Here is a 24,054-nt window from a genome sequence, read left to right on the forward strand (position 1 = left end):
ACAACCTCGTGAAGTAATATTTGGATTAAACATCGATAAAAACAATTGGAAAGCATTAAATTTAGCTAAGTTATGTATTAATGTATTAGAAATGATTAATGATAAATTACCATTTATTAATGGCGATATAATTATATGTTCATTTTTATTACGTTTTGATAAAGTTTATGTTATAAATCATATTAAAAATATGCAATATTTAAATTTATATTCACAAAATCCAAATCAATTTAAAATATTAGAAATGTCTTCTATTAAATGTAATACGGATTTAGGATTCCAAAAAAATTATAATATAATTTCATCAACAATTTCATTTAATTTCGTTCAAACATATTCTAATTCACAACAATTTAATACAATACTTAAACAAGAAAGAAATGCTATAATCGAATGGCATAAACGACTCCAAAATTCACAAATCGAATTTATGAAAGTAATGAATAATGAAATCGAACAAAAAGTAATTTTATTATATGATAAAATGAATGATGAAACACGTGATAAATCTGAAGAAAGTTTTCATGATTGGAGGAAATTAAATGCCGTTTTATCAAAAGGTGTATGGAAAAGTACAAATCAAAGTCAAATTAAATTACATTTCAAACGTGATTCGACTTTATGTGGTAAATTAGATTTACCTATGAAGATGAAACCAAATCTTCACTTTAACAATCATAAATTAGCTTCTTTAGCACGTGATAAAGGTAGTTTAAAGGAGGCAACTAAACAAATCCAAGAAGAAGAAAGTAAACCAAATGAACAACAACAAGAAGAAGAACAATTTACTGAAATCGATAAGAATTCAAACATTATAACAGATGAAAAAAGTCAAAAGAATCCATTAAAACAATATAACTGTATCTATTGTAAACAAAATAAAGAAGAAAAATCAATTTTCGTAATATATCCAAATGAATATTCTATTCAACATAGTTCCAAAAAAACACGAATTTTAATTTCTGATATTGATTTAATCCAACAAAGATATTATTTAACTGTACCTTGTGCAATGGAAATATATACAAAAAAGAGAAAATGTTATTTCATAGCATTCGAAAATGTGAACGTTTTTACTTCTATTCAACGACATATTAAAATTTCACAAACTTCAACTTATTTACATTCATTACCGAAATATACAAACAAATGGTTAAAAGGAAAAATATCTAATTTCGAATATTTGATGAGAATTAATTATTCTTGTGGAAGAACTTTTAATGATCTTTCACAATATCCTTTCTTACCATGGATAATTCAAGATTATTCTCAAGATACACTTGACTTAAATGATGAATCGATTTATAGGAACTTTAAATTACCGATGGGTTCAGTATCTGAAACAAATTTCGAAGAACATAAAGAAATGTATTCAAGTTGTAAATACTTTTATAACTGTGGTCCGATTTGTCCGCCTAGAATTTTTAAGTATATGGTAAGATTAGAACCTTTTACTACTGCACATATCATCTTCCAAAGTGGAAAATTCGATCATAAAAATCGTATTTTTAGAAATTTGCCCGAATGTTTTAAGAGTTCTATAACTGATAATTGTGAATTAATACCTGAATTCTTTTATTGTCCCGAAATGTTCGTAAATAAGGACAATTTCGATTTAGGTATTCAAACTGATAATGGTGATGTAGAATTACCAAAATGGGCAAAAACTCCAATGGATTTAGTATATTTAAATAGAAAAGCACTCGAAAGTGATTTCACTTCAAGAAATATAAACCATTGGATTGACATGCACTTTGGCGTAAAGCAAAGAAATTTGGAAACAGGAAATGTTTACACGAAATTTATGTATCCTTCAACAACAGAAATTAAAGATCAAAGTGAGAAAAAAGAAGCAGATTCATTAAGAAAACATTGTGGTCAAGTACCAAGACAAATATTTCATGATCCTCATCCAATTAGAAATTTACAAAAACAACAACAATTACAACCTAAAGCATATCCTATTATCGAATTGGTGGATAAGAAAATTATATCATATAAATTTATCTTCAAATCAAAAAAGACAATTGGAGTTTTTGCTACTGGTTCAAATGAAATCCAACACTTCTCTTTTGGCTTTGGAGGCCAAGGAATTGAAGCAACTAAAACGGCAAGTTTTATTTTACAAGAATCAATTTCATCTAATTCATTAATCATAAACAAATATTGTTTAATCAATGTATCAAACAACAAGAGAACGTTTCAAATTATAGACTTCAAAAGAAAAACAACAAGAACATCGTCGAGTGTTTTTGGTGAAATAGTATCAGTTTCATATGACGAACCGTTAATCATAACGATAGGCTCAGATTCAGTAGTTTACTTCTGGGACTTTTCTGACATTCGGAAACCGTTAATATCCATTGAATCACCACATCAAGAATATATCTCCTCAGCACATTCATGCGTATTTGATACTGCTGTTTTAGGGACCAATGATGGATTTCTCGATGTCATTTCATTACGTAATGGACGAATTATCCAAAGTATTGATTTGAAGGGCGATAAACCAGTTGCAATCGAAATCTCGAAGTCATTTGGGTTTATTTTTGTTCATTCTATTGATCCTAACAAGAAAACATCATCACTTTCATTATATAATATTAATGGGTTATTGTTAAAGAAGATACAATTGAAAGATACAGTAACATCAATGATAACATGGGAAAACAACGAAGGATTCGACTTCGCTTCGGTGGTAACATCGAACACTTCTTCAGCGACAAACAAAGTTTTCACATTTGAACTTTATTATATGAATTTGAACGAAAATGTATTTAGATCAAAGATTCCAATTTCTTCCTTAAATTATGATAAGAAGAATCAAATTGTAATCGGCGTGAATACTGAAGGGAAATTAATACTGTTTCCTTATAAGTCATAAGTAAAAATTGATTTTGTATTTCCATTTTATGAAAAATGAAATGAGAAAAAGATATTTGGACAAACTAAACTTAGATAAATTTAGGATCACCTTTTGCTTTGTTTTGTTATTATGACTTATTTCGGATTGAAAATTAAAAGAAATTATGCGATAGAAAATTTTGGAGACAATTGAATTGAATTTGATCAGTTGTCCTTATGGCAGCAATTGTTTTGTACAAAGTATTATTTGCCCGTTTTTTCTTGTGTAACAGATTGAAAAAAAAAAATTTAACTGTGGCTGTGAGTTTCAATTTTTTATCAAAGTTTCTTTTGCTTCAGTTGAGAAAATTAACAACTCGTTAGGCAAGATTTCAATTTAAAAATATAATTTTTGATCACAATTCTTTTCGAAAACAAAACAATAAAACAATAATTGAGTGATTATTTAAAAATCTAAACTCGGTTGCTATAAAAGAATTTCATAAATGGAATGAGTTTAGCATTTGAACTTTCTCTTCTTTTGTGGTTCAGCTTTTGTGAGATCAGCAGTTTTATGCTTTTCCTCATCGCCCGCTGCGCTGCCACCAGCATTTGTATCATTCATATTTTCCAAACATTTCTTGGAAATTGTTGTAAAAAGATCTTCTATGCCAGAACCGGTTAATGCAGATGTCTCAAAGAATTGGGCACCAATTGAAGAAGCCTTAGCATTGCCCTGTTCTTCGGAGATAATACGGTCTTTTTCGAGATCGCACTTATTTCCAACGAGGAAGAGTTCCACATCTGGGCCAGCATTCTCTTTCAAGTTGCTTGACCAGTAATCAATTTCTGTGAAAGTGGATTCATCAATTATCGAATAGCAAAGAATGGCAGCTTGAGCACCACGATAATACATTGGAGCTAAAACACGGAATCTTTCTTGACCTGCTGTATCCCAAATCTGGAGAGATACCTTCTTTCCGTCGACGTCAAGAGTCTTTGAAGCATAAGAAGCACCTAATGTTGGTGATGCAGAATCATCGTACTTCCCGTTGATAAGATATGAAACGATGCAAGTTTTTCCGACTGCTGATTGTCCAAGGAGAACAACCTTAACTTCGTTTTCTTCCATGTTAAACTGTCTAATAAATCCATTCAAATTCAATTGCTTTTCAAAAACAATTTTCAATGCAAAAAGCAGTTTTGTTTTTTGGCCATTGTTGGGAAAGAATTGAAGCTCACAGTCACACCGCGATTCACAATTAAGAAAAAAGTGAATGAAAAAGGCTGTCTTTTTTCAGTGTTTGTAAGCTAAGTGTTTATTATTGTAAAAATATATTCCTTTTGTTTTATTTGTGCAGTTTTATAAAAAAAAACGTCAACATAACAGTAAAGTGGTATATTAATACGAAAAAGTGACAAAGGTCTGTAAGGATCTCATTCTATTAAACCATTCGCTTATTTTTCTTCTAATTAAACCTCTGTGTTTGATCTATTTGATATATTATTTATAACAGCAAATTTTTGTGTTTTTTCTCATAATGATTAAAATCGACATTTGTAATTTAAGTTTTCTCTTAATGTAGTCAAACAAAAAAATAAAGTTAAAATTCGTTATTTACAAATGAAAGTATTTGAGAAATTTCGTCGGCGAATTGTCCATCTTCCAAAGCTTCGTTTAAAACTTCAACAATTCCATTCTCGATGAATATGTTCATTAGCTCATTGTTCGACATGAACATTCTCTTTAACCCTTCCAACAGATCTAAGAACACATCGAAACAATTCAAAGCTCGAAAATCATTTACGAAATCGTCGTAACCAAAACGATCGAAAAACTGAAACAAGAAATCGATTGGCATCGACGCCATTAATTGTCCAATGAAAGAAAACAAAACTATTTTTTTCTTTGTTTTTCCATTTTTTATTTCTTCTTTAAGTGCGTCGAAGATGTCATCGTTAAATATAATCATTTCGATATTCGAATATTTCGAAATCAAAAGTATTAAATTTAGAATAACGTGAAGTTCTTTCGTTTGTTTGTGAAAGCTAAACGAAAGATTTGGAGTTATCATTTCAACAAATGCATTAATTTGTTCTGGTGAAAGAGAATTAAACATTACTTCGATAAGTTTTAAAGATATTTCTTTAGATTTTGTGGTGCCATCAATAAAACTACTTGTGACAATCGGGAAAAGTGAATTTTGCATTAAATATTCTAATGATTCGTTGTGTGTGTTGAGAAGAATATTAATTCCTTCGAGAAAAAGTTCTCGATTTTTTGGTTTTAATTGTGAATAATTGGATTTAAATTGTTGGAAAAGTTGAATGTCATATGGACTAAGACTAAAAAAGCAAATTATGGATTTTAATGTTGAATGGAAAATTGATGGTGTCGAACTGTTCCGGATTAATTCTGAAAGAGATTCAAAATATTGGAAACTTTGGAAAAAGTTAATTGATTCTGGTGAATGTTTTGTGATCTTAGCTAATATTGAGAGTGATAAAGATGAAACTTGAAAATGATTGAGGAGAGAAAAACGAAAAAGTATATCAAAAAATTCTTGTGTTCGGGTTAACGGATGGTTTGTACTGACTGGATTTTTAAAAGATATTTTCAAACATGTTAAAATATCAATGACATTTGGTGGCATTTGTCTTGTTGTTGATTCATTTTTTTCTTTTATGTGCTTTAAGAGTTTTTTTGTACTTGGAATTTGTAGTTGAACAAAATTTTTGAGATATTGAAAAAATTGTTCATACAATGGAGACGCAAAAAATGGTTCGAAGGTCACCCTGTTTTTCCATTTTACGACATAGGTTGTAAAATTGCTGATAGATTCGTAATTTTGAGATGAAATATCATTTGAACAATTCCTAATTTTATCAATCCATTTATCAATAGAGAATGTATCAAACATGCCTACATATTTTGATGCTTTTTCTAAAGCATTTTCTTCAATAAGATAATTTGGGAAAGTTTGCAAAACTCCTTATCGTCGTAAAACTGCATTTGATTGGGCGGTTGAAACTTTATCACATTTTTATGATTTTTTCAATAATGTAATTTCAAAAAGTTGTAAGGAATGTGTTAGCACCAAAAAACTTGTTACTGTTTATTTACTAATATTTTTGTGCAATTGGAGTAAAGGGTATGAAACATTAATATAAAGTCGTTGAAATTTATGTATGTTTAAGTTAATATAAGGTATCCAAATTATATGAAGAAAGAATGACTTCTTGTTATAAAATAAAACACGGTTTTTTATTTAAAACCATTTTACAACATTTTCGTTCATAATAATCAATATAAATTCGTTTTTTTTGATCATTAGTCAAGTTATTTGTAAGATAATATTTTAATTCCACAAAATTATTACAAAATCCTTTTATTTTATATAAGATTAATTTTAATTATATCAAAAAATATTTTTATTTTGTTTTGAACGGTTTCTTTTATCGTCTATTCCCACAGAACTTATGCGGGAAATCCTTTCAATTCCAATCAAATACCCAACAATCCACTTTTTCAATACAAAGAGATTATCTGGCTTTTTCTGGTATGTTTAAATTTGGTTTGTTTTTTCTGATTTTCGCTCCTTGGATTAGGTCCATATCTGTTTCAGTAATCGGAATGGCACCAACCGAATTCAGCAAGAAAACCACACAAACTCCTGATGTTATTTTGGTAGATGATTCATTCTTTAATAATTTCATGATTCCAAAAGGTTTTCATTATCAATGTAGCTACCAAACTAAACACCCCCAGGTAAAGCTTATTAAGGAGAACTCTAATTCATCCATCCAATATTCAATTTCTCCATCATTAAAATTTAATACTCTTATTAATTATTTAACAAAAAATGGTGTTAGCTTGGTAATGTCTGACCAGCCAATTGCAAAATATCGGATTTTATCATTAGAAAATGACAATGTTAATTTTTCATATTCTTTTTCTGAAGAACTTTACATAAAATATTTTGTCTATTCCAAGATACCTAATAAAGTTAAGTATATTTTTTGTCCACCAACCCTTACTCAAAGTATAAATTCATTTGTCATTTTTTTATGTTTCTTATTCTTTTTTGCTTTACTAATTTCAATCATACCAAAATTTTTAATGCATGGAGATTTCAACTCACTTATATTTTCTCGTAAACACAGTCCACTTTTAGAAGATTTTTATCATCCTGAATTAACCAAACTTGAGAAATATCATGCGTATAAAACTATATACCATGCACGTCTTAACAACAATGTATTATATGCCTCAGTTATTAAGTTTATACGTAAACCACATTCAGCCGAGTTTGTGCGCTGTGCAACGATACCACTTTTGGATGATTTACTTCTTACGTTTTTCTGGAATGAAGAATCTGAACAAGATAGTTTTTCATTTGATATTGATTTTAGTTCAGATGATCCATCTATTCAAGTCAAAGATGCGCATTTTAAATTTACAGATGTTCGAGATCTTCGTCCATATTTAATTCATGTTTCATTTTCAGATAATTCTCGAGCAGTATTACAAATACCAACAGAATTAACATTATCATATCAACCATATGGTAATTTTACATCGACTATGATAAATAATTTAATATCATTTGGCAAGATTTTACTTGATGGACATTTATTAAAAGAAAACATTACAAAAGCTGCTGCATTATTATGTGAATGTCTAAGTGCAGATCGAGCATTTTTTCTTGATGAAAAAGGTGAAATTATTATTCATTATGTAAAGCCAGGTGTATCAGATTTAAATGACGAAGATATATTAAAGATGAAATCACGATTACAAAAAGATAATAACTTTTACTTTCTTGAATCATTATTCCCAGATGGGTCATATGGTTATGTTTGTAGAGCTACAGCTACATTTTCTACAATGACATGTATAATATCAGTTAAAACAATACCAGCATATTCAACGATATTAACAAATACTGCATCGATATCATTTTTAAGTTGTATATTAATATATCGAATTTATTGTTGTTATCATAATAATTTAGTCTTAAAACATTTTTTGAAATTAATGAAAACATTAAATTCATGTTTCTTTGCAGATTTTACTTCTGATTTCGAACAATTTATTATAAATAAGATTTCACCAAAATATAACTTAAATCCAGTTACACCAAAATATTTCCTTAATGAAGAATTTAATAATCGACATAACTTAAGAGCATTAATTAAAAAAATTAAAGAAATCATTGAAACACATGGATCATTTCAACAATTCTTATTTAAGTCTAAAGAATATGAAGATCGTTATTATTCAGCTACAGCCATTTGTTCATATGATCCAATGATAGGTAAAAATCTTATTACATTATTTATAGAAGATATAGCGTCAATGAAAAAAGAAGAAAAAGAATTACATGATTTCCAAGAAGATATTAACTCAGTAATGAAAGAAATTGGAATATATAAATTTAATGTTAATGATAATTATCGATTAGAAAATGATTTATTAGCACAACAATTAGGTAAAACTAATATTCAATCATTAAAAGATTTAATATCATCAAATGATTTACCTAAATTAAATGATCTTACTAAAGTCGGTAAAAGAGGTATATTATTAAATTTAATATCTAGTGATGGAGAATCACAAATGTATCGAGCTATCAGTAATGGTTCTATAGGATTTATATTTAAAATTAAAAATGATTTAACAAAGCCTGCACATATAATTAGTAATAATAATTATAATTTTAATATTCATAATACAAAAAGTGTGTTTTCAAAATTGTTTTGTATATGGTCTGTTAATCCAGTTGATGAGAAAGTTCATTCATTATTTAATTTACCAACGATTTGGCAATTTTTATGTACTGATAATGATTTAGACTTTTCTAAGTTTGTTAATTTTGTTCATTCTGATCAAAAGAATACATTTTATATTAATTACTTAAAATTACTTGATGGAAAACTTAAATCATTTTCAATGGAATTAAGGATTGTAGAAGTTGGAGGATATTATCAATGGTTTCGAATATTTATTGGTCATACAAATTTAAATTGGTTATGTTGTTTAATGGTAAATCTACAAAAAGAAAAAGAAGATGAAAGAAAACTATATCAAAGTTATCGAAAGAAAGATTCCACAATTAAAACAGCTAAAGCAATGATATGGACATTTGAAGATAATAGAGATCCTATTGAACCAATATTTGAACCAGGAATTAAGTCGACATTTAAGATGAATTGGTATGTAGTATCTAAATATTTAAAAGGAGAAGATAAATTACGATTTACACAAGAAATGAATTCATGTATTCGATTACTTAATGATTTTGATAAATGTATTACAATTGAAATCCCTAATTCAGGTCCATTACATTTACAACTTCAAGGTAAATTAAGTTCTACTTCATCTAAAGTAATTGGATTATGTTTTGATGTTAACGATGTTTATCAAGAAAACATTAATGCATCTGAAAAAATCGAACAATGTAACATTAAACAAAATGAAGCAGAAATTCGATATAATTCTAATATGCATAATTGGTTAAATTTATTTAATGATATTTCATTATGTGTTGATTTATTATCATTAAATTCTACTGAACAATATCAATTTGCTATATTAGAAATTGTTAAATATGTATCGAATCATTTATTAACAGAATTTACTGATCCATTAAATACTATAAAAGTATTTCAAGAATCCGAATTTAATATTTTTAATTATTTTGATCCAGTTTTCCAAAGTTTTTATTTATATTGTTTAACTAAAAATATTAAATTTAATGTTTATTTCCGTGGTAATTTCCCTGATATAATTCATGGTAATATAGTTGATATATTTAAATTATTATGTTTAATCATAGGGAAATTAATTGATAATAATCCTAAAGAAATTAATATAACATTTGAATGGCATATAACTTATTTACAAGTTATAATATCATCTGATAAATTAACAAATGAATTCACTCACTTTATACCACATTTTGGTGGAATACAAATTAATATTGAAGAACCTAATGAAAGATATGAACGTTATCATTTTACACATCCAAAAATTAAATTATCAAATGCTTCAATGATTTATCGATCTGAATATCATATAGATCAATCTTCATCAGGTAGTGATTTCTTTGATAATAAAAATCCTCGAACACACTCATTAGATGTCCAAAAAGTTGATCATTCCAAATTAAAAGAAATGCCAAATAATTCGAACTCAAATTCAAATGATGAAAATACATCGAAAAGTTCAATATATTCATATGATAATCATAATGGAAAAATTAATATAAAACATTGGTTTGTCTTTAATTATGAATCTAATAAATGTACAATATGTTTCACAACTAAACAAATACAAACAATTAAACCTTTAACTAAAGATAAATCAATTGCTTTCATCTCGATTAAAGAGAAATCAATATATTATCAAATCATTCAAGAATTAAATCGATATAAAATCGAATATGTTAACTTTGATAAAGTCGAAGAAATTGTTTTCGATCCATTAAATCCAACATTTATCTTTGTCGAAAATGGTGATCCACGAATAGAACAAATACAATCAACTATAGTTATCCAAAGTCCACGTACATATTTTTATGTCGTTGTTGATCCAATATTAAAATCAAAGAAAAAAGAAAATAATATGTTCTATACGCCTTTAATTAAGCCTTTGATTATTGGACAACTTCGAAGGAAACTTCAAAGCAATAAACAAAGTTCTGAAGTATATTTCGCTTCAATGATGCATAAGGCTACAATTAAACGAAATATTTTATTCGTTGTCGAAAAAGAATCAAATGTCTTCTTATTGGAAAAATTGTTCCAATCTTTGGGGTGTAAAATAATGTTCGTAAATAGTGGTGAAGAAGCTTTAAACCTTTTGAACCAAGAACATTTCGACGCATTGTTCATCGATAATTGCGGTCAATTTATTAATGGAATTCCAACTGTAAAAATTATTCGAAATTCAGCAAAAATTTACGCTTCTATTCCTATCGTGGGCCTATCGACAAATCGATTGGATACAAATTGTTTGGAATCAGGAATTAGTTACTTCATTCTGAAGCCAACGTGTTTCAATGATATAAAGGATACGTTGTCAAAAATTGAAACGTCATCAAATTGGTCAAATTACACATAAAATGTATTTAAAGTAAAATTTTTATATTTTTGATATAAACTCGATAACTATTAACATCAATGAGTTCGTGTGGTAGTGAATTACTTTAGAGCAAAGAATTTTTAAAGAAAATTTTAATTACATTATTGATGTGGTGTAGCCAATGTAAATGTTTTGCTTTTGATTATTTCATCTGTGAATTCAGGAAAAAAAAATGGAATCATATATGCAATTAAAAATTTTTGTTTTAAATCCTTTGATCTTTCTTCTACATATTCTAATGGTTTTTAGTTATACATTACATTTCTTTAATACATTTTTTTGAAAAAGAAATTTTATGTATTTATTTTTACTAAATCGCTTTATTATTATTATATTTGATTTACAAATTTTTCTTCTTTAAAATCATCCGCAAAAGGATCTTCTTTGATGTCTGACAATGTCGAACAATTGCCAATTGTATCTATTTCCGGTGTATTATATTCGCTTCTGTTTGATTCTTGCTTCATTTCATTTGTTTTCTTTATCCTAAAGCGAATTAAAAATATAACTAACAACGCTATGACAATGATTACTCCAATTGTTGCACACACAGCAATGATAATGATTGTTGTTTTGGAATCATTTGGCTGTGAATCGCTTATATAAAAAAGTGTATAAAAATCGGAATAAAAAATATAAATTGTCGAATATGAAATCACAATGTACTCATAGTAAATGAACGAAGAATGAAAATATGTAAACAATGAATGATATTGTGCATGAGTCTGTGAGTGTTGAATAGTAAATAGTTATTGTTTGCGTATGTAAAACTGTTTGTGTAATAATAAATGAATTAGAAAACGTAATTATACCTGAATCACTTATTGTGTCTGAGAGATGCAATGATGCAGATGCTGTAAATGTATTAGATTTTGTATATGTATTTGATCGTATAAATGTGTTTGTTTTAGTGTATGTATTCGATTGTGAAAATGTGTATGTAATTATTGGCGAACAATCACCGGGTGCGTCAGTGGTGACATTCAGTATTCCAAAATATGTATTTTTATATCCATTTAATACCATAACTGTTGTTGAAACGTTAAAAAAAGAGCTCTCGCCAATATATGGTTCGGCTATTCCATAAAAATAAATACATTTTAGTTTGGAACATAGCCCAAATGCAGAACCCCCAATTTCCTTGACATTATTTCCAATGATAAGAGTTTCCAAATTTGAACAAATAGAAAAAGCAGAACCTCCAATCAAAGTAACTGAGTCTGGAATTGTTACATTTGTTAATTTTATGCAGAATGAAAATGCAGAACCCCCAATTTCCTTAACATTATTTCCAATGATGAGAGTTTCCAGATTAGAACAACTAGAAAAAGCATAACCTCCAATAGATATAACTGAATCACCAATGTAAACATTTCTAAGGAGCGGCCATTCACTGAATTCACCTGATGGAATTGAAGTCACATTGACGCCAATTATTACATCTGTGACGATACTTAAATTTTGATCAGTGAAATCGTTTTCGTTATAGATTAAAAGTGTTCCATTTTCAAAGAAAACTGATGATGCTAATGAAGTCATTATAAATATAAAAGGAAAATTTGTTGAAATTGAGTTTTCAGTTTTGTAAATTATTTTTATATAATCTGAAAAGATTTTAGAAAAACATAAAAATATGGGTAGCAAATATAATATTAATAAAAGATATTTAGTGACAAATCCATTTTCGAAGTATGTATTGAGGTGAAGTAATAAATATGAATCTGTTGAAAAAATAGATGAGATTAAATGAACACAAAAGCTATACAATGAAGAGTTCAATTTACAAGCTAGTGATGAAAAGCAAAAAGAAATTAAGTTAAAGTAATAAAAATGATTTGATGAATCTAAAAAATTAGGAGGAATTACATCAAAATCATCATAAAGATGAAATAGTTCTCCAACAGAGAGGTATGTGTGCTCTTTAGATATTGAAAAAGCATTGTTTTTGTTTTCTTGAACATTGAAAAATGAATATTTATCAGAAAAAATTTTAGGAATAATACATGTGTTGCAAAAGTGGCACGAGTAGGTGGGAAATATTAAGCAAATAAGGAAAATGGTATACATTTGAGTTGGTGAAAATAAGGTTTAAATAAATCAGTCAAAAGCAAAACACAATAACTGGCAGATGACAGCAGTCCCTATGCATTGGATGAAATGATTAAAATCTGTTTTTTTGGTTTTGAAACATAAAAAATATCGAAGAAAGTACGGCAACCAGATCCTTGTGATATTATTGAATGTATTCTATTTAACGGTTCTATTTAGTACAAGAGAAACATTGCTTGAAGCAGTAGACAGTTGTGGGAGGTAATATGGCTCATGACCGTTATCTTTTGAAAATTGTTTGTCAGCTTTTTTCAGGAAAAAAAAAATAATAGTAATAAATTTAATTGTGAATATACTTATTCTTTAAAGCCCATAAGAAGCAATTATTTATTGTTTTAAATGAATATGAAAATTTAAATTTAATTCACCAAATGCAAAATTATATAAAATATTTTTCACATTATTGAAATATTTATATGCATTCATAATAAAAATATATGTTGTTTGTTGAATAAATATATATGGCGCTAACAAATTTATTTTTCTTCCTGTTTAAATTGAAAAGCTCTGTTTGATTTTTATCGTTTCACATCACATGTCCTATAATAATTATAACCTCCGCCGATAGTCAAGTCTAAACATTTAATGTTTACAACGGTAGAAGCAAATCGCCAAGAACAGCTTTGCGGATCAATTTATTCCATTAGTGGACCTGTCGTTATTGCTGAAAAGATGACAGGTGCTGCAATGTATGAATTAGTTCGTGTCGGTAAAGAAAAATTAGTTGGTGAAATCATTCAATTAGAACACGATACAGCTACAATTCAAGTATACGAAGAAACATCAGGTCTTACAGTTGGTGATCCAGTTACAGGTACTGGAAAACCACTTTCTGTTTTATTAGGTCCAGGTCTTATGACAAATATTTATGATGGTATTCAACGCCCACTCAAAGATATCAGTGAAAAGAGCGGAAGCGTTTTCATTCCACGTGGTGTAGATGCTGTTGCTTTAAATATGGATCGTCAATGGCCATTTGTACCAAATGACAAACTCAAAGTCGGAGATCCATTAACAGGCGGCGATATCGTAGGTTATGTACAAGAAACGTCATTAATTCGTCATCAAATTATGTTACCACCCAAAGCACATGGAACACTTAAATGGCTTGCAGAGTCTGGGTCATACACAGTTAAGGAACCAATCGTCTGTATCGAGTTCGATGGCAAAGAACGCGAGTATCCAATGCTTCAAGAATGGCCCGTACGTACACCTCGTCCATTTGCATCGAAACTTAATGGCACATATCCACTCATCACTGGTCAGCGTGTTCTCGACTGTCTATTTCCAGTTGTCCAAGGTGGTACATGTGCAATTCCCGGCGCATTTGGATGTGGTAAAACTGTTATTTCACAAGCGTTATCCAAATACTCCAACTCCAATGGCATTATCTATGTCGGATGCGGTGAACGCGGAAACGAAATGGCCGAAGTACTTATGGAGTTCCCCGAACTTACCTGTGAACTTAATGGCGTCGAGCATCCAATTATGGACCGCACGTGTCTTGTTGCGAACACGTCGAACATGCCCGTTGCCGCGCGTGAAGCCTCAATTTACACCGGAATCACATTAGCCGAGTACTACAGAGATATGGGCTACAACATGACAATGCTCGCGGACTCTTCATCGCGTTGGGCAGAAGCGTTACGTGAAATTTCCGGTCGTTTGGCCGAAATGCCAGCAGACTCGGGCTTCCCTGCGTACTTGGGCGCTCGTTTGGACTCATTTTACGAACGCGCAGGCAAAGTGCGCACAATCGGTAACCCTGGACGCGAAGGATCAGTTACTGTTGTCGGCGCTGTGTCTCCACCGGGCGGTGATATCGCCGGCGATCCAGTGACCACAGCCACATTGCAAGTCGTGCAAGTGTTCTGGGGACTCGATAAGAAGCTTGCGCAAAGGAAACACTTCCCTTCTGTCTCGTGGACATTATCATATTCGAAGTACGACGACGTTTTGAGGCCATACTTCGTGTCGTTTGATCCCGATTTCCCATCGTTAAGAACTGAAGTGAGACAACTGCTTCAGGAGGAACAAGAACTGCAGGAAATTGTGCAATTGGTCGGCAAGGACTCGCTGGCGGAACCTGACAAGTTGACACTGGAAGTCGCGAGAATGATTCGAGAGGACTTCTTGCAGCAAAACAGCTACACGCCGTACGATAAGGTGTCGCCGATGTGGAAGACATTTTGGATGCTGAAGAACATGCTGCACTTCTATGACTTGGCGAAACATGAACTGAATGAAGCGGCGTCCGGAGAGAAAAGAGTGACATACGAATCAATAGCGAACTTCTTGGCACCACAGATACAAAAGTTGATCCAAATGAAATTCGTGGATCCGAAAGATGGAGAAGAGAAATGTGTCGACCACTATAAGCAATTGTACAACGAAATCGAAGATAGATTCAGAGCATTTACAGACTAAAAAATGATTTCTTTATAAGTTTTTAATTTTAACATATAATTATAACATATGTATATAAGTAATTTTAATACAATACATAGTTCCAATAATAAATGATAATTTAGCTTTCATATTATATGTAGATAACAACATAAAACTTTATCATTGGGTATTTATGTGATGATTTTTTTTATTTGACTATCCTTAATTTGAAGTTTAAAAAAAATAATATTTAAAATCCTTAAACACTTGTTATTTATTACTTGTAGTGTAGAAGTTCATCAATTGCATGGTAAACAAAAACGATTAAACTATAGTCGAAAAATTTGAGGATAAGGCACCCCAAAAATAATGAGAAAAAAAATAAACGTTGGGAATCGAACACAATTCAATTTAAAATTCCACTATATAAAATCAATGGATTTTGATAATTCCTTGGCACAATTTATTCTCAATGGGAATTTACAAGGAATTAATTCTCTTGGAATCGAAAAAGAATCTGCTAACGAAGTTGTATTTTTAAATTTTAACAACAGATTAATTGTACCACAAAATTACCTCAAAAAGGCTTCGTATTTCCTCAAATATCTAGGCCTACTCCATTGGTTTATGCTATTTTGTGCCACCAGTTCGAAGTTGTAAAGAAGCTTGTTGAACTTGGTGCTGATATTCAAAAACCAGTTTACAACTGGCATCCAATCCATTACGCAGTTGCAGTTCAGGAAACAAAAATTGTAGATTTCATTCTTTCTCAAGACATAAAAGAACTTGATGTTAAAACAGATAATGTTATTTTATATTTATTGGAGTATATTTTTTTAATTTGCAACTCCTCTTCATATCGCTGCATCAACTGGAAATGTAGAGATGGCTGTTTTTCTATTATACAAAGGTGCAGATCCTAATCAACCAAATAATGAAGGAAACACGTCACTCCATCTTTCAATGGCAATATCAACACCTGAAATCGCTCGGGTTTTAATAGCGTTTGGTGCTAATCGAACAATTCAGAACAAACAATCCATGGTCCCAATTGAGATATCTTCAGTTTTGCAGAATGAAGAACTGAATCGATTTATGCAAGAGATGGAAGTAAATCCAAACATAATCCCATCAAGAAAAACGATATTGAAAAGTTATCAATTTCCTATACCTGATGCTTCTCAGTATGAAGAACAATTTGTTGACCCACAAGCGTTGATTGATCATTTATGTGAATTAGAAGAAGAGGATTATAGTGAATAAAAATAACGATTTTATTTAAATATATTTATAAGTGAGATCTTCTTAATTTGAAAAAATTATTGAAAATTTTGGAAAATCTGTTCTATAACCTAAATATTAATATTTTTTATTTTTAATTAAAGATGATGAGAATTCATTTGAATCTAAAATTTCGTTTCTTTAAATTCTTACACAATTGTGGGTTTGATTTTTATTTATTTCATCATTTCAATATTATTCACAGTTCTTAACCTGATTAATGCAATTAATAATATAATTAATATTTTATCATTTACATAAAAGAAGCATATATATGCATATGTAACTAACTTGTAAATAGCAAAAATGTTTGAACAATACGAAATTAGTTAAAAGATATTATAAGCAGAACCAAACTATGGAATTTATCAAGAACATTAATACGAAACCTTTTGATTTATTCACAATTTAGTTTCCTTTATTCATTTTCTTCTTCTTATTTAATCAAGATGTCTAACCGATGTAGATCTCACCAAATCATTTTGCTGTGTCACGTCCTTTAACATAGCAGGTGTTGCGTTAGCAGGTTCTACATCAAATGAAAGTTCCATTAATGAATCCTCGTCCAAGCCGTCCAATTCTTTTAGCTTATTCAGCACCTGATCTATCGGCAAAAAGCTGTACTTCCACTTTTTGAAGTCCTCAACCGCCTGTATCAGCTTGAGCATTCTTTCGCACTTTTTGAGGTTAATCAGACCGTTAGAGAAAACCGCCGTGTTTTCGTTGTAAAGAGCGATATCGCCCAAAAGTATTGAAAATATTGGGAGCGACGGTTGCTTTGATGCGAGTGCTTCATCCTGCATCTTTCGAGCGTATGCGAAGTTGTCGCCAGGCGCGTACGTTTCCTGGGCCTTAGTCAACAAACCACGTAAGTCCTCTGGAAGTAATTCCTTATGTACATCTAATCTAAAAGTTGGGTTTGCATTAAATCCGCCAAAAATCGCAAAAGAATCGAAATAATTTCTAATTCTTTCAAGTTCGGACATTACTTCAAGCAAAAACCTCATTTTCCATAATCGCTTTTGCAAACTTGGCTCAGTTAATATTGTCGTTTGTACCCATGAACTAATTTTGTTAGTACGTAGATATAAAGCGCAAACATTTGGGGCTCTATGTTTAAATCTTGGGATATTCCAAGCGTTATCAAGTAATTCGATTCGTGAGATATCATAATAATATTGGCATGTAAGAATTGTTAATTGTCGTGCGATTTCAATCGGCGGAATATCGAAAATGGAAAAGTCCTTTTGCCATATGTTACGACAATTTCCTAATACCACTTTAGGCGCGCGTGAATAATCCATAAAATGATGTCGCTTGCTTTGGACAAACAAGTTACTACAATAGTTTGGGAATTGCGGCTTAAGTTCCGTCTCAACAAAGTTTCGCGCCGCTTCAAGCACTGGTTGATCGATAGTGTTTTGTCCATCGCGTAGCCAAGCCTTAAGTAACTTAAACGTTAACATTATTGAATGCCCTCTTTTAGTTTCGTTTTCTTCAAACGCTAATCGAAACCTTTCACGTAATTTCGTGAAAAATATTTTCGGTGTCGTAAAGGATTTATATGTTAAGCATATCGCAGGAATCAGTGCAGAGCCGTTATATTCACTTTCTAGTGTTAAAAGCCAAATGATTTGATTCAACGAGGCTTCTATAGGATGGCCATTAGCTGTCTTGAAAAAGGCTGGATCGCCAAAGTCTTCGGACGATAGCGGAGTATCGTCCTCAACGACATATGGGGTGCCCCCAATGGTGTTAGAGATTTCTTCATCGAGAAGCTTGGCTGGGTTCTCGGGTTGGATGACAGAAGGCATGGAGAGTTCCCAAAATCGTTCGGCTTTGGTAATGCCTCTTTGAATTATTAATGCAAGTTGTGAATGAAGAAGATGTGTTGGTATTTGAACAAGAGAACTCCACTCGTCGTGTAGTGAAGATTGAGTTTCAATAAGACCTAATGTACGAAGATGTTGAGAAATAAGAGTTAATAAAAGATCTTGTGAAACAAGACGGTTGGAAGGAAGATACATACGAGCAAAGTTGGTGGCACGCGCAACAGGATCTACACGATCAATAAAATCTTTGATATCTGGATTTTCTTGAAGGAGCCTCTTATTCCATTCACTCCTATCAACACCATCTTTCTCAAAAAAGTTTTCCATTGCCATATCATACTCAGAGCTAATTGGTAATTGTTGATGCGATATTGGATTATCTTCTTCGCTTGATTCAAAAGTACTCACTGGACTTAGACTTGGTAGAGGAGATTGAGAGTATACGCTTAGAAAATTCGAGCCTGAAAAAAAAGGTGAGCCTTCAGGAGAAACAGAAAGGTTCATCTTTTGGCAAAAAAGTGGAAAAATGAAACAGAAAACGTTAAAAAATATTGCACTTTTGTAACCTTGTTCTAATTATAAAAATTATTTCCATGAGAGATTTAAAAAAGATATTGCAACAACTCGGTTTAATTAAATAGGCGAGAAATTAAATATTATAGAATCTTGATTAATCAAATGTATATATATATTTTATATATTCAAAATTCAAAAATATTTTTCCAATATCTCATGATTTACTAGAATTTTTACAAGGTTTTACTTGGAGTCTTTGATTAATTTTACACCAAGATCATATGCTTTTTGTAAATCAATTGGAAATTGTTCATTATGTATCTTTTTTTTTATGCTCTTCGTTAAATGATTCAATGTGATATTTTTTATAGTCATTACATTGAAGTGTGTCATAAGCATTGAGAGTTTCACAATTTCCTCTTCAAGAAAGTTTCAGTGGTGAATACTGGAACATCATTCTTTCTAAGCAGCCTCGCATCAGGGCACTTTCACAGTAGAAGAAAAGTGGTGTTCCAAAGCACATTACAGTATATTTCTCACCGTTTAACAAATATTTTGTAAGGCCATCATTAAGTTGGCAATTTCCTTCATCTTTATGACAAGCAAGACAACCCAAACAACCTTGGAAATTAATATCTGAAAGATGAACAAGTTCAGTTTGAGCACCTTGAGAGCTTGCTCCCTCAAGGAATTTTTTGAGCATTTGGGCTGTGTTACCATTTTTGCGCCCACTTCCATTGAAAGCTACAACTTTAGCATGAAGAAATTTACAACAATTAACGTATTCTATAAATATTTTTAACGTTCATCATTCAAAACCGTCTCATTATCAATTTCTGAGGATAAAATCCTTACAAATTCGTTGTTTGAACTTTTTGATAGCAATGAAGGGTGGAACGAGAAGGAGCAGCGCGTCCATTGATACCTCCAAGACTGACGAACCACCCAGTAAAGAAGAGATTAAAAACAAAAGCGATATTTTTGGGTGGAACTATCATAGTGATAATGACCCATATTATTTTATTTATCTTACAAATATTCATCCTTTTCCAAAATGGGTTTCCCATATCATAATCATGATTCTATCAGCAAACTTTGTGATTCTGGGTTTCTTACCCAATTTTTCTTCTTTTTGGTCAGTGAATAGCTCGTTATATAATATCATTCAAATAATTGGTTCTTTTTTCCTATTTGTTCCAGCTTTCTATACTGATGCTATTTTTAATGTCATGCTATGGGTATTTACATCCTTTCAAATCTTAACATTAATTTTAGAGTTTGCATTTCGTTTATTATATTATGATTCTCATCACTTGCCCAAATACTTACGTGCCATTGCACTTTATCAACCCATTTTTATGCATATTATGTTGTATCCATGTTATTGTTATTATTGTTCTTCTTTTATTTCCGAGAAATTTTATTCATCTAATAGAAGCGACATATTTGCCAGCCTTGTTTTAGCCATTGTTTTAATATTATGTGTTCGAAGTAATCATAATTTAATTCGGATATTACAAAATTCTATTTCATATAATCAAATCTTATTTCATACATGGACGCCCGAATTCCCCAAAAGCCTTTATATATTTTGTTGTTTTATATTATTTTCTATTCGAGATTATGGTGGTGTTGATTATCGTCGATATTATATTTTTATAATATTAATAGTTTATCTTATATTTATAATTGATGGCTTTGTAAATATTCGTTTAATGATTAATTGGCATTTTGCATTATTATATTCAGCACTTATTACTGCGTTTATTAGTACCTTTTTAATCTTTATCCAAAATTATATTAATTATAATTTTCGGTCAATTACCGTTTTTTTTGGGTTAATAGTTTTTTATATAATATATGATTTATTAAAACGATATTTTGATTTTAAAGTAAAATCAATTTCTAAAAAACTTGATTCTGAAGATTATTTAGAAAATTCGAAGTTTATAAAATTTATAATACGTGATTTATATTTAGGATTTTCTCATGCAAATAAAGCTGTAATGAAATCAAAACTTAATGCTAAATTACTTGAGAAATATCCAAATAACTTTGATTTACAATTATTCTTAATACGATTTGGTTTAGCATATAAATCAAATGTATCTATACAAGAAATATCCGAAAAGTTTTCATATAATATTGAAACACAAAATTATGTATATCATTCATTAATTAAATATTTCCCACCAGAAGGAAAAGAACTAAAAATATTCCAAAAAATGATAATAGATATTAATCAAGGATTTAATGATTTAATTACATCTCATAAAAATATTTGTGATACATTTATTAATGAATTTTTTAGTCAAATTTCATTTATGTCATTAATATCTAAACGACAATATTATAAATTATTTATATTACTTTTAGATTTTGAACAACGTTTCCCTGGTTCAAATGAAAGTACTACTTATTTAAAATTATTTAAAAAATTGTTCCCTAAAAATGATGATTATGCCGAAATTAAATTTTGGCATGATTTAAAACCTGATTTTACTTCTATTTGTTATGATTTTTATCCTTCACAATTAGAATTTAATATTAAACATCCAAAATTATGTAATCCTTTAAAACATGGTTTAACTAAAGTAGATGAATTAATGACAAATAAAACTAATTCTCTAACTACTAATGGCCCTTATCATTTTGAGTTTTGTCGTTCTTATGTATTTTTAATTGGTTTTATTTTATTATGTTTTCCTTTATCTTTTACTATTTTAGGTATAATTGATTGTAAAGAAATATATCATAAATCACATGAGTTAATATTATCTTGGTCATTAACATGGAAAATTGAAGTTTTGCAAAGTTCGAGTTATATTTTTGCATTTTTCGATGTGAATAAAACATTTGATGATATACCGAATAATATTCCAAGTTTTCATATTGAAGATTTTTCAGATTATAATTCAAGTCTTTGGAAAGATTTTGTTTTATTAAAATATCCCGATATATTAAACTTAATTAATCATATCGCTTTAGCGTTTGGTAATGATGTCGGACATGATAAAGAAACATTTAAACAATTATCAGATTATTTCCAAAATACTTATGTTAATTTTTCATTATTCCCTAATAGTGATCATTCGATTTTTTGGAGTTTAATATCAGTCATATATGTATCAATTGAGTTTGTGACTAATGATTCTGTTTATTTAGCAAATTATACTAATTTCACATCTCTTAGTTATATTTTATATGAAATCGATGATATATTAAATGAATCATTTAATAAATTTGGTAGACAACTTGAATCAGTTCATATATTAAAAGGATTTTTACCTAAAGATTATGTCGTATTAACAGTAGATGTAATATTATTAGTTTTAGCATTTTTGTTTTTCATTTGGATTGGTTATTTATCCGCTAAAAAGAATGTACAATTCTTTAAACTTACGCGAGATTTTAATAAATCTACACTAGTTGAAGTATATGACTTTTTGGATAAATTAAAATCTAAACTTCAAGTTAAAAATGATAAATCTGAAGAACAAATTTATCCACAAGTTATAACATTTGGTAAAATTTATATTGTTGTTTTATTAATATTATTATTTTGTATATTTGGTACGTTATGTTCAAATTATTATGTACATGAAACTAAAATAACACAACTTGAAAAGAATGTACAATATTATGCAGCTTATTCAAGTAATTTCATCAATATAACTAATGCATTCCAATTAATAACTACATATGAATTTTATGATTATTTACCTGATATAGATAATGAATATATAAAGAATAGAGTTATAAGGATAATTACTGAATATTGTATGTATAACGATGGACCTTATAATAATGCTGATGAAGATATCCAATATTTTTGTCAAGGAATGACGAAAGATGTATTTGGTGATGAAACTCAAAATAATGTAATATTAAAATTTTTGTCAATGTTACAAATAGTTGTACATAATTTTAATCAAAATCATATAGTTATATCATATTTACCACGAATATTTAATTTTTATTTTTATGAATTTATTCCATATTTTATTGGACTTTTAGATAAATTAAGTGAATTAGTTGATGATTCTTATTCTGAAACATTATTTATAGATATCATAATAATGTGTATAAATATAATTGTGTTGATAGCATTTTTAATAACATTAATAATCTTTGTACGTTTTGCTGATCAACCATTTCAATATATTCATGATTTTATGTTACAATTTAATGATGATAACTTTACTAAAGAATCAATAAAATTATTTGCGGAAGATCAAATTATCGAAAATAAAGATCAAGATAAAATCGATTTATATTATGATACAATATTATCTAATTTACCTGATTCAATCATTATTATTAATATAAATAAAACTATTATTTATAATAACATATCAGCAAATAAATTCTTAAAAGAAGAATCAATTGGTCAAAATTTGTTTAATTCATTACAATATGAATTTTATAAAATCGAAGAAAAAGATTTACCAATTATTACTTTAGATGATTTAATTTCCGATTATTTCATGTTCGATACAGTAAATGTCATTAAATATAAACTTGAAGGGAAATTCGAAAATAAAACAGTTTGGTCATCATTAACAATTTCACCAATATTTGATGAAAATGATGGCCATATGTTTACTAATATTCGTGAATCACGTAATTTCGTTTTAATATTTCAAGATATTGGTGATGAAGTTCGCCAACAAAATCTTATTGAAGAAGAAACTAGTAAACATATATCAATATTACAACAAATTTTACCACCGGAAATCGCTTCAAGATTATTACAAAATGAAGAACATATATCAATGACATTACCTAAAATATCAATTTCGTTCTGTGACGTCGTCGAGTTCACGCCTTGGTGCGCATCTCATTCGCCTGAATTCGTTGTGAAAGCTTTAAATTTAATGTTCATGAAATTCGATGAAATTTTAACAAAATATCCAATGGTGACTAAAATTAAATGTA

At 29.4% G+C, this 24,054-nt stretch overlaps 4 protein-coding genes across 4 annotated transcripts; 2 read left to right on the forward strand and 2 right to left on the reverse strand.

Annotated features, from left to right (window-relative positions):
* Positions 1–1,588: 1,588 nt before the first annotated feature.
* GO595_000574 (Beige/BEACH domain containing protein) lies at positions 1,589–2,884 on the forward strand (the record flags this gene model as incomplete). Its single annotated transcript, XM_067919009.1, has 1 exon — positions 1,589–2,884. One exon carries the CDS (start codon positions 1,589–1,591, stop codon positions 2,882–2,884), a length of 1,296 nt encoding a protein of 431 aa, XP_067779354.1.
* A 477-nt stretch (positions 2,885–3,361) lies between these two features.
* GO595_000575 (small GTP-binding protein) lies at positions 3,362–3,976 on the reverse strand (the record flags this gene model as incomplete). Its single annotated transcript, XM_067919020.1, has 1 exon — positions 3,362–3,976. One exon carries the CDS (start codon positions 3,974–3,976, stop codon positions 3,362–3,364), a length of 615 nt encoding a protein of 204 aa, XP_067779355.1.
* Positions 3,977–13,684: 9,708 nt separating this feature from the next.
* Positions 13,685–15,526, forward strand: GO595_000576 (V-type proton ATPase catalytic subunit A; the record flags this gene model as incomplete). The annotated part of the gene is made up of 1 exon (XM_067919031.1): positions 13,685–15,526. One exon carries the CDS (start codon positions 13,685–13,687, stop codon positions 15,524–15,526), a length of 1,842 nt encoding a protein of 613 aa, XP_067779356.1.
* Positions 15,527–17,208: 1,682 nt separating this feature from the next.
* GO595_000577 (RasGEF domain containing protein) lies at positions 17,209–19,104 on the reverse strand (the record flags this gene model as incomplete). The annotated part of the gene is made up of 1 exon (XM_067919042.1): positions 17,209–19,104. The coding sequence occupies one exon, from the start codon at positions 19,102–19,104 to the stop codon at positions 17,209–17,211; it is 1,896 nt and encodes a 631-aa protein (XP_067779357.1).
* Between the last annotated feature and the right edge of the window lie 4,950 nt (positions 19,105–24,054).

Source organism: Histomonas meleagridis, assembly GCF_020186115.1.
Source record: "Histomonas meleagridis strain 2922-C6/04-10x chromosome Unknown contig_104, whole genome shotgun sequence".
NCBI classification, from domain to species: domain Eukaryota; phylum Parabasalia; order Tritrichomonadida; family Dientamoebidae; genus Histomonas; species Histomonas meleagridis.